General features: G+C 38.7%; 1 protein-coding gene across 11 annotated transcripts in view; it reads left to right on the top strand.

Annotated features, from left to right (window-relative positions):
• The window catches only part of SNAP91 (synaptosome associated protein 91), a 147,226-nt gene extending 139,686 nt beyond the window's left edge, over positions 1-7,540 (top strand). For 9 of the 11 annotated variants that reach the window (XM_073893573.1, XM_073893575.1, XM_073893576.1 and 6 more), the window contains 2 exons: positions 1,797-1,899; positions 3,772-7,540. In XM_073893573.1, coding sequence (XP_073749674.1) covers positions 1,797-1,889 — 93 coding nt within the window. In that variant the 3' untranslated portion in view covers positions 1,890-1,899; positions 3,772-7,540. The remainder of the gene's footprint in view (positions 1-1,796; positions 1,900-3,771) is intronic. The other 2 variants (XM_073893579.1, XM_073893577.1) reach the window with 1 other exon arrangement.
• The last annotated feature ends 4,503 nt before the right edge of the window (positions 7,541-12,043 follow it).

Here is a 12,043-nt window from a genome sequence, read left to right as displayed (position 1 = left end):
AATCATTTAATTGAATTTATAGTGATTTAGGAAATGGTATGCCATATTTATAAAAGTTTTAGATTGTAGGGGCACCTGAGTGGCTCAGTCAGTTAAGTATCCGACTCTTGATTTGGGCTCAGGTCCTGATCTCAGGGTTGTGAGATCAAGCCCTGTGTCAGGTCACACTCTGCCCTGGGTGCGGAGCCTACTTAAGATTCTCTCTCTCTCCCTTTCTCTCTGACCCTCCCTCCCTCTCAAAAAACAACTGTGTTATATTTCCTTTATCAGAGAAGCAGCAGAGGTGATTATACTAAATAGTAAAATAAATATGATTTTATAAGTTCAGAAAACAAAATACTGTTTTCCCTTACTGATTCCTGGACTATTCCACTATGTCTCAGTTGGTTGGTATCATCCTTCATGATGTTGTCATCTCACCAAATTATTAACGATGAATCAACTCTTACATTTCTTTTTTTTTAAGATTTTATTTATTTGTCAGAGAGAAAGAAAGGGAGAAACAGAGCGGGAGAGCAAGAGCACGGGGAGCGGCAGGCAGAGGGAGAGGGAGAAGCAGGCTCCCCACTGAGCAGGGAGCCTGATGTGGGGTTCAATCCCAAGACCCTGAGATCATGACTTGAGCCGAAGGCAGATGCTTAACAGACTGAGCCACCCAGGCGCCCCTCAGCTCTTGAGTTTCTTACCTTCCAAACAGCTTCAACCCTTGCATTTATCTTTTCTGATCTTTCTATGAAGAATGATTCCTGTTTTAAAAAATGGAAATTTGATTGATAGGTAATGCAGTCAGTCAATAGTTTCTAGACATAGGAACAAATCTAAAAATCTTTATTTCTGGAGCTTTATTTACCAAACCAATAAAAACATACATCTCTACCCCCATAATCCCAGATTTTTGAGATTTCTACCAGGCACAAGCATAAGAGAAGAATTAGACTCAAAGAATCCATGTCAATTATTACTCTATACAGATCACATGACCTTTTTCAAGGCTTCATAGCCTAACACTCCTGCAAAAGCCTGCTTCCGCTTATGTCTGTCACATAGTGAAATAATTTAGGTATTAATTAAACAGAAACAAGGTAAGTTAATTCTTTGTTGCTTTTGCTAGCAAGTGCAATATGGTTCTTTCCTATAGCATTTAGTAATTAGTCTTCTCTACAAGCTGGACTGGCAGTATTGGAATTTTATGACATTCACACCTGGGAAACTCTTTTCCATCTGAAACAAACAGTGCCCCCAGACTTGACTGGTTTTCATTTAAAGTACTTCATGTGAAATTCTACTATATTTAGCTAATAATTTAAAGTAATTTCTTAAGTGATTTTCTGCAAGTTATTTCCTTTTAGTTTTTCCCTCAAACTCACTCTCACTATAAGGAAACGTCATTAAAATTCCTTTATTAGTTTAGTGGTACTAATAACTCAAAGTAAAAATGCTTTTGTGTAGAGCAATTGATTGTTGTGTTATTGTATTCTATATTCATAATATCTGAATATGACTGGTTTTCTACATCTTCCCTAACTCATATCCATATGGTTGTACCAGAGTCCTCAAATATTACTTTGGCTAAAATGTCAGAGAATTTCAAGAAAGCCAAAGATCATTTGAAGTGTACTTTATGAAACCAAAATTAAACAACACTGTGGCTAAGTAGAACGAAGTAGATTTTGTAAACCTTTAGCCATCCGATCTTCTGCATGTTTGTTTTCTGTGGTATGTGCTCTGCTTAATGCTTACCTGTCTCTCTGTTTGATTTCTGTTTCTGCTGTCTTGGGCTGGCTTTTCCCCACTAGCTTTCTCCAAGCCCTACACCTGCCACTCAGAGTCCCAAGAAACCTCCAGCAAAGGACCCATTAGCGGATCTTAACATCAAGGATTTCTTGTAAACAATTTAAGGTATCTAATATTGAGCTTTTCCTGTGGGCTTATAATGACCTTGTAATGCTTAGCTATTTCAGGTATGATATTTGTACTTCTGTTCTTTGAGCACATGTAAATAATAACAACAACTTGAGTGTTTTTACTTTTTAAATCAGTATTAAAAGCTGTCAATGAATTATCAATAAATTTTTTTAAATCTTGATTAATTTACAAAACTAAGAGAAAAGCCTCCAAGTTGTCCTGAGAAGCACAAAGATTTTACTGATAAAGCAAAAAGTTGCCCAAGCTACTTGGTAAATTAGAAAATTACCACTTTATTACCTGATGACAGGAATTTATAGAAAGCTAACATCTATTACATTGCATTTAGAAACCATCTAAGAATATACTTGGCTACAAAATTGTATTTTTTTATTTGTTTATCCTTACTTGGCCTCATCAAATAAAGCTTAGATTGTTACCCTTTGCAACTTCTGCACTTAAGCAGAATTTTAAATTTCTAACATTCTAGTTTTAAATTTCTAATGTGATTTATGACATGATTAATAATGGACTTATGGAAGGAAACTGATAAAGGAAAAAAGTTTACTACTAACCCCAGCACCTAACACAGTGGGTAGATTCTCAACAAGTACTTGCAGAAAGGGGATATACAATAATAATGCTGCTTTTCCTTTACACAGTACTTTTCATCCCCACTTCCTAGTCATGAACTCCTTTGGTTGTCTCAGTGGGAAATCAAACCCTGTGACATAAACTAGACAGATACTTTTTGTCTCCATTTCGCAGCTAAAGGAACTGATCCTTGGCATTGAGTGATTTGCTCAAGGTCACACAGTGGAGGGAAGTGTGTCTACGAGTGTCAAAGTTTTGGGACCACTGTCCAATGTAATTTTTATTATGCATTGTACATCCTGTACATAAATATATTTTTAAACTTTCTCTACTGCATCCTAAGATTTTTGTGGATTCCTACTTTATGATTTGTTTTTTCTTATACAAGGTTAATGAGTTTATCATTTTGAGGCTTTGACATCTCAGTCAAGTAATTCTTCCTTGTACCTGACTTTTCTATTCCATGTTGGGTTGGGTTGGACTGGGTTGGTGTAGGCATAAGTGAGACAATGAGCACTTCTTAGCTACTGAAGGTTCGGGGCTGCCTAAGGCTACTTCAGGGAGCATCCCTTTACCCACCTCTCGTTCAGTAAATACGCTGTCCTGGTGTGCCAGGAGCTCTGAGAAGCACCTGAAGCAGAGATGCTTGAGAGAGCGCTCAGAGGTTCACAGTCAAAAGGGAGACAGACACAGACTAATTTATGAAAACGAGTTCCTCACGTGGCTAAGCCTTCACCCCAGGCAGACTCCCTGGCAGGGATGACTGGTGAAGCAGGGACTGGTGTTCCTGGGAGTGACGTTCCCCAAGAGGCAGTGTCACCACGGATTGTCTCCCTCCTCCTCTCTTCTGTTACTTGTTCAACCGTTGAGTGACTCACTGAACACCATAACTGAAAAAAAAAAAAAGCCAAAAATAATGAAAATTGCTGTCATTCCTTTCCCCCATCTGCCCTTTTTAAAAGGCGAACTGTTCTTATTTAATAGTAAATGTCTCACTACGGAGATTTCTAGTAAGTATCCACATTTCAAAATTTTGCTGCTACAATTTTTATCTAAAATGAAACCTTACGTTAAAAGTTTTCCTAAAAATCTCTTCCCGGCTGAAACTTGAAGCAAAGAATCATGAAAAGTGTATAAATGTGAATTTGTTATAAAGAAACCTTTTGCATGAAGATTTTTCATAGTAACTGTGAGGTAAAAATGCGAGGGAGGTAATATGTTTGAGGAATGTGTCATGTTGTTTTCTAATTCAAGTGCTTTTTATCTTTACAGCTGCAATTTTTGTGACTGAATAGGAAAAAAAATAATGAGTTTGGAGACTTCAAATAAAATTGATGCTCAGAGTTTCAAAGTGAGCCACCAGTACCAAACCCAATGCTTACTCGTAACTTCTCTTCCAAAATGTGTAGCACAGCTGTGAAAGTGAACATTAGGAATGTGTACTACCTTAGCTGTTATCCCTATCTCAAAATTGTAGTGTATTTGGGTTCTTTGTGTGTTGTACGATGTAAAAACAATGAATGGATGTTTCTGATGCCTTTAGTGCTTTTCTGGACCTCGCCCATGGACGGATGATGCAGCTGTTGTGTGGTGAGCCAGTTGGAAAGATGTGTCTGTGTCTTTGAGGGTTTTGATGTATATATGACTTTTGGACAAACCTAAACTCTCCCCATAAATTCTCTGTATCTCTGTTACAAACATGGTGTGATAATATCAAATAGTAAGGAAAACACTCTTAAATATACAAAACTTTTTTGGTGTGGAGTACATTTTTCCAATCACAGGAACTTCAACTGTTGTGAGAAATGTTTATTTTTGTGGCACTGTATATGTTAAGAAATTTTGTTTTAAAAAAAATATAAGGGTAAACGTCCATAATAAATATTTCTCCTTGAAGCTACCTTATCAAGAATGAAAAAATCATATGGAAAGAATTCCATATTTAATCACTGCTATATTAAAATGTATATTTTGATTATATTTGACAGGTTTTGCATCTAAATTGACCTATTTATTCATTCTTGATTAAATGCACTGAAAAGTAAAGGGTCCGTTTCTATCCCGTCCGTGAAAATGCAATTAGAGATGTGCTATTCAAATGATTATGAAGACACCCCAAGGTATATGTGTAATTTAAAGATTACTGCAAATATTTTTATTTTATTGTGGGTTTTATGTACATCTGTTAATTTAGTATTTCTTTGTGTGTTCTGTAGACTAGTGTTCTTCCATGCCTCAATTGAGCTCAAAGTAGGTTTTGTTGTACCATTGTGATTAGAATTTAAACTAATTCAGAGAATTGTATCCTTTACTGTACATACTGTATTCTTTCATTTTTAATTTGTTGTCATACTGTATGTGCTGATGGCTTGGCTTAAGATTTTGATGCATAAATGAGGTCACTGTTGATCAGTGTTGCTAGTGGCTTGGCAGCTCTTTGTAAAAGCATATTGGGTTGGAAAGGTGTTTGCCTATTTTTCAAATTATTTAATAGATGTATGGTACCATTTAAAAGTGGTTGTATCTGAATTTACTGTGGGGATAACATACACTGTAATGGGGGAAAATTACCTAAAACCAATTTCAAAATGGCATTTCTTTCTATTTCAGTTTAAAACCCAGTGCATGTACGCCCTCTGAGATGCAATAAACACCTTGAACAAAGAAATGCAAACATAATCTTTCTCTTTTCGATTATTTTTTAGAGAAAATGTCTGTTTCAAATGACACACAGCATATACAAAATATTGAAAATTTAAAAAACATTCACAGTGAGAAATGCTGTTCATGCCAACATAGTTCTGATTATTTTACAGTGAGTTAAAAATAAGGGGGAGAAAAGAACACTTTAATTAGCTGTCATTAAACTTGGGACTCTGGTTGCTGTCAGATAAACTGAAATTCCATATTTCAAAAAAGAAAAGGATGAACTTTCTTTTAAATTATGCAACTCCTATAATAGTTTTGTGAGAATTCTCCATGAAAGTTGAAGAATAATAAGACTTTAGATTATAGTTTAAACACACACCTGCCTGCCCATAAACTCAGACACACAAACCTAGAAAACGGGCTGACTTTATGCCTATAACTCGATTGTGACCATGATTCAAAAACTAGTCCAATCTCAAATAGAAGTATTTCTCAGCTACAAGCATATCCTTATTTCTAAAACTCTCTTGCCCTTCACTATTTAGGATTTCTATCTCGAGAACTAACTTTCAGAAGCTAGTATCTGATTATCTATTATGATTTTTGTAGATTACATTTTGGTCATATATTACCCTGTAGGCATATTGTTACAGAAATGTATTTTAGACTTTAAGTAATTTTCAGTTTAATACTGTATTTTTTAATAAGCTTTTTCTCTTCATTGAATGGCCCATTCAGTGGTATGAATTCTCAATAGGTGAAACTGCAAGAGCATTATTTTTAAATCTGACACTTGAACCTTGCCCCATTGAGGTTCTTGGTGGTCCTTGTACAATTGTCACGTAGATGAGATGCTGAATGAGGTTCTCTGGGCACTTAAAAAATGAGTCTCTCTGGATAATTTTCAACACAGGTCCAGTTTAGCCATGATATTCTTCCACACATGAGCCTGCCTCTCTAGCCTCACCTCCAGCTCAGCCCCGTCCTCTGCATGCATGAGGATATGGGCACAGGCACACTGTTCTCTGCATCACCACACCACTCGTGAGGCAAGGGGACACCAAGCACTTTGCTGGCTCACACAGGGCCCTCTGCCTGACATGACCTCACCAGCTCCAGCAGTGCAGCTAAATCCTACTTGTCTGTCATGGCTCTCCACCCTACTCTTATCAACCCTTATGGCACTTAACATATTATATTATAATCATCTGTGACACTGGCATCCTCTGGCCAGTTGTGAGCCTCAAAGGCAGGAAAAATCTCCTGTTCATACCCTCAGGAACTAGCACGTCAGTGGGTGCCGGGTAAGTGTTTGGGATGAACACAAGTATATTAGTTCTTAGAGGTGTCCTCACCTACCTGGACACTGCTGAGCTAATACCATATTTCTAATTCCTGAAGAATAACGCTCCTATGGACATTTATTGTCAAATGTTAGAGTTTTAATAGCTGTCAGCTCATCCTAACAGAAGAACTAATATCGATTAAAAACTCATCTTGAGTTGAAGATTTTGAGTCACTTTTTATTTGGTATAATGGTTACAAGTGGTTCTCTCTATATTAAGTGTCTCCTTTGTTTGCTTTTGTGTTATTTGTTGTACCTTAAAGAAAAAGAATAAAGACCAAAGACTTTTTTGGAGGAGTCGTGGGGTTTGCAAGAGGAGGAAAGGAGTAAAACATAAAAAGAGAAATGGAAAGTCACAGAAAGATAAATTGTGTGAAGGCCTCCTTCTGCCTCTGAGGTAGACACCTTTAATAACATAGCCCCAAATTTTTGTTGGCGGAAGAGGGGCAGGCTCTGGTGGCAGTGATTATCATAGTGTTTTCTGTGTGGAAGTACTGGTTCAAAATAAAAATCAGGGTCATCTTAGTTGAGAAGTCACACTGGTCTCTATTTTCAAGGCAGTGGGTTTTGTGGTAGTTTATTGTTAATCCTCTTGGGCTTTAAGAAAATTTCAGTTTCTCATAGCCTTGCTGACAGATTTCACTACTGCGCACGTTATCTGGATCCCGTCTGTGAGAGGAAACACGAGGGAGCTGTGTGTGAGTTAGTGATATGGTCATTAACCTTAGCTAAAGCCTCAAAACAGCAACGCTGCATCACCTGAATTCATTTCCGCGCATGCATGCTCAGACAGTTCTGAGACAGAAAGGGCTTCTATAACTGACTCTGTAATAGGTGCCCTACAACTCATTTACAGACGACGGGTCTTCAAACTGGTTTTGCTCTGCACCTTTGCACTTGTTTTTGAGGCCCTCAAAAAGCTCTCATTTATATGGGTTATATCTGTCAATGCTTACTATGTTAGAAATTAAAATTGAGAAACTTTCAAATGTCTTTAATTCATTTAAAAATAAAAATATTAAGGGCCACTTGGGTGGCTCCATCGGTTGAGCGTCTGACTCTTGATTTCGGCTCAGGTCGTGATCTCCGGGTTGTGAGAACAAGCCCTGCATCGGGCTCCGTGCTAAGGGGGGGGGTCAGCTTGAGATTCTCTCCTCTGTGGCCCCGCCCACCGTTCGCTCACTCTGTCTCTCTCTCAAAAAAAAAAAAAACAACTCACAATTCAATACAGAGCTGGGGGATGAGTGTGTCAGCTGGAAAGGGTGTCCAGGCAGGACACAACACCCACCAGAGTTCGACTCAGTCACCTAGAGAATCCTTCTTAGAGTTTCCAATACGTAATGATACTTTTTAAGAACATAAATGGAAGATGATGACATGATAAATGCTTTATAATAGAATTAAGTCTTTCTATCTGGAGATCAAGAAGTTTAATAAATATACTTTGACAGTGATTTTAAAAAAAAGCTAGAACTATTTAGTGATGATTGGAGATGGAAGATACTGTCGAAGTTAAATATAACCAGAAGGAACACGACATGTGCAGGTGGTAGCCATCAGGGCTGAGAGAGCAAGACAATTTGGATTAAAAACCTATGGCCGCAAGAGATGGTAGCCTGCAACAGAAGCCAGGCCTGCAGAAAGCAGCACCCAGAAGGGTCAGGACCTAGAAGGATACCTTCCCAGCCAGGCGAGGGGTACACAATCATCTTTTCATGATGGTCTCCTCTGCTGTTAACCCAATCTTAAGTACTAGATTCATCTCCAACCCACCCAAACATCCCATGGTTCATTTCTCTCTTTCAGAGTAGAGAACATCTCTGGGGGGTAAGTCAACTAATTTCATAATTTATAAACAGGAAGTAAACTTTATAGCCTGAAAAGACTTAAAAGTATATCCCAAGGAAATTTGGAGTTGTTTTTTAAACTCTCTGCTGTTTTGGATCACGTGGATTTGGCACTCTATTGAAAACAGGAAATGGAGTTGTGACTGTGTACGAAATATTTCAGATGTAAATTCAGGGCCAGAGTTTTAGAACACCTATCCCTTCTCAGGGAAAAACAAAGCTATGTCTTCAAAGCTAAATTAAAAGGAGCATTTAGTTTTTAGAACAGAGACAAAGGTGTGGTTGCTATGTGATTGGGTTCAGAATAAAATATAGCTAAATGACTTACTGGGTGGTTATGTGTTAACTAAGGATTAGTTCACTAAAAAACCATGTATGTTTGTAACCTAACTCTCTTGGCATTGCATTCTTTGTGTATGGATGTTCTCAACCTTACTGATAAACAGTCTACAAAAATGTTAAAACATACATGTCTAAAAATGAACTCAATCTTTTTCCTCAAGTCTAGTTTTCTGTCTTGCTTGGTGGTCTCACCATCTACCTAGGCTCCCAAGTCTCCCAGCTGTGGGACATGACACCCTCAATTCTCTCCTGCGTTCAGTGGGCTACCGAATATACTGAACATTCTGCCTGACTTGCCCTCTCCTACCATTCCCACTACCACTTCCTTAGCACAGCAGCTCCAGCGGCCTCCACACAGGGCTCTTTGCCTCTAGTCTAATCCCCACCCAAACCCCCCTGAATCCAGCCTAAAGGGTATTGCCAGGTTTCCTTCCCCAAATGCCCATCTGATCACATTTCTCTAACTTAAAAACCTGCATCAATTCCTCGTCAACTAAAGGTTAAACTCAAAACTCTCTAACATTGCATTCAAGTCCAAAAATCTTTTCAAGGCTCTCAGTCTAGCTTGGTAACCTCATTTCTTGCCATTCCTCACCAGTAGGCGGTGCTAATCTCCTATAGCAACAATCCTTAAATACTCACGGTAGCCTAAACACACCACTTACATACTTTGGCACCCCTCCCATGGATGCCCTCCTCTCCCCCAAGTTCCCCACTGATAGGTTGGAAAACCTCAACTTCTCCTTCAAAACCCAACCTAGGCATCACCTCCTCTAAGAAATATTTCTTTATCATATCTGCCCACCCTGCGAGAGCCAATCCTTCTCAAATGTGTTCCTTCAGCACCTTATACTGAACCTTTTCCACACTATTTTTTTATATGTCTGACTTCCTTAGTATGTTATGAATTCTTTGAGGAAGGGTAGAATCTAGGACTTCACTCTATATCCTGTGTGCCTAAGATTGGACTCAATAAAAGTTTGTTGAATTAAATTGATCTGACCTACTTTGTGAAATGGATTATAAATAAAAAATATATATATAGTATCTAATTTTCAGGAAGTATGTAAAATTGGATTTTGTCACAAATTGTAAAATGATTGCATATGCTCAAGAGTTTTGTAAATTTGACTCATTTCTTACCATCATAAAACAGTATTATAACAATGTTATTGCGAAAATGTATTTCCACTTTAGAAAAATACTGAAAAGAATACTCTCTATGTATTTGATAGTTTACCACCACTTTCATTACCAGCGTCCTTGAGGTAGCTTACAAGAACATGTATAAAGGCAATTGAAGCCGAGAAAACATTCACCCTGGAAGAAAAAGACAAAACATCATCATTGTGCACAGAGGGAGAGCTGTGGAAGGTGGAAGAACAATTCATTTAGGAAACACACTATGACAGTGGGTCCCACACCTGGATGATCATCCAGTACTTGGAGAGCTTTATCAAATATAGATCTCTGGGCCTCACTCTGGCGGATTCCAGGGTAGATCTCAGGGAGACCCTGGAAACAGGCTTTCTAAAATAATTCCCTAGGGCATTCCGATGAGCAGCCAAACTTGGAAACCACTAGGCTAAGGAAACCACTGAAAACCCAGAGATCCAGTGGAATCACAGTGAGTAGCTCTGTTTAAAACTTATGGATGATTCTGGGGAATTTTCTAAATACTTCAAAATAGGAAAGCCACAAAGAGTATTGTGTTTCAGCTAGTCTAAAAATTGAGACGTTTAGTTACTAGTCATAAAAAAAAGTGGTCCATATTGCATTATGATACAGTAGTTTCCACCAAAACCCAAGCTTTAATTTGAGGGTATGCACAGGAGAGAGATGCTGCCATCTGTGGGCCTACGACTGCCCAGGACAGTGATGTGGAGCCACATCAGTCATGTGGCCGTCTGCATGAAGAGGCACAGCTGCCCATTTGGTGGGTACAATAGTTTCACTTCGTTTCTCAGGCCACAAAGAGAGCCTTTTAAAGTAAGTGTTCTAAGTACAGTGGCAAAATACTAAATTCAGGTCCTGTCTCCCAAACAACATGCTTTTATTTTTAGGCAATTCCTTGATAAGGTGGTACTTTTGTTTGGCAGTACAATCTTGGCACCAAGCCCATAGTGATTTTTTAAAAGAAAAAATAAGCAGCATGTTTGTAGGTATCACAAACATTTTTTGAAAAATTTAAAGCTGTATCTTCGAAGATTTGCTAGCTGCAACTTTTTCTAACAGTTGATCCATTCAAAGTGGTTTTGAGGGGAAAAAAATTCATGTGTCCTCCCAGATCTCTCTACTATGCACTAGTACATTCTTTTCTCCTATACCCTGAGATTTATGTTGTTTTGTGATCGGGTATGTGACTTCATTAGCAGTAGTTTAAACTCTAAGTAAAGCAAAAATTGCAAAGTCTTGCCTCCTGCCAATTAATGGGAGGAGAAGGGCTGGTAGCGGGGAGGTGCTTGGAGCTCAAAGGGACTTCTCCTTACCATCCAGAAGCCTCAGTACTGTAAGGATTATTTTAGGAAATCCCTGAATTGCTTATCTGGTTTATAAGCTCCTTGATGGGCAGTTTTTAGAAAAACATTATGTTGTTAGCTAAACCCCAGTAAGCTGGAAGCTTGGGAGTAACATAATGAGGGGGGTGGGGGCAGGGAGGACGAGTTTCAGAGAACAGAGGCACATTACCCTAAACCTCCCAGCACACGCGCCACAGACAAACTCCCTGTTTGTCAGGAGAAATGATTGTTGGCCTCTGCTCATGGGAAATGCCAGTCTTTCTTTCAATTATATCAGGGAATTTCTATAATCTTATAAGACTAACTAACTATCAGCATATTTGCTGAGCATTAACTTTATACAAGGCAGTCTAGTGTGGTTAGACCGTTAAAGGTATTTTATTCCACATGCTGAATGTTTTCCGTCACACCAGAGTCGCTGTACCTCTCTGCTGTAAAGTGTAGGCATTCATCGGCGGCAGCCATATGACAGTTTCTGAACCTGCAATAACACATTAACGTTCACAATGCACAGATATTTTAACTGTGAAGGAGGTTGGGGGTTCGATAAAATATTTGGGAAAGATATTTTTCTTGACTTTTGAGATTAGAATTCGTTTGAGTATAAAACAAGTCAATTATGTAGTCCGCTGATGCTTCTCTTAAAACTTTTTGGAAGTGTTTAATGGGGCACCTGGGTGGCTCAGTCGGTTAAGCATTCGAGGCTTGATGCTGCTCAGGTCATGATATCAGGGTCGTGAGATGGAGCCCCTACCACACGCCCCACGCTGGGCATGGAGCCTGCTTAAGATTCCCTCTCTCCCTCTCCCTCCACCCCTCCCCACACCCCACTTACGTGCACA

Source organism: Callorhinus ursinus, unplaced genomic scaffold, assembly GCF_003265705.2.
Source record: "Callorhinus ursinus isolate GAN/ISIS: 27379988/994484 unplaced genomic scaffold, GSC_fseal_2.0 scaffold6, whole genome shotgun sequence".
NCBI lineage: Eukaryota > Metazoa > Chordata > Mammalia > Carnivora > Otariidae > Callorhinus > Callorhinus ursinus.
Note: the sequence above shows the minus strand (reverse complement) of the source record. Positions and strands in the feature narration are given on the sequence as shown.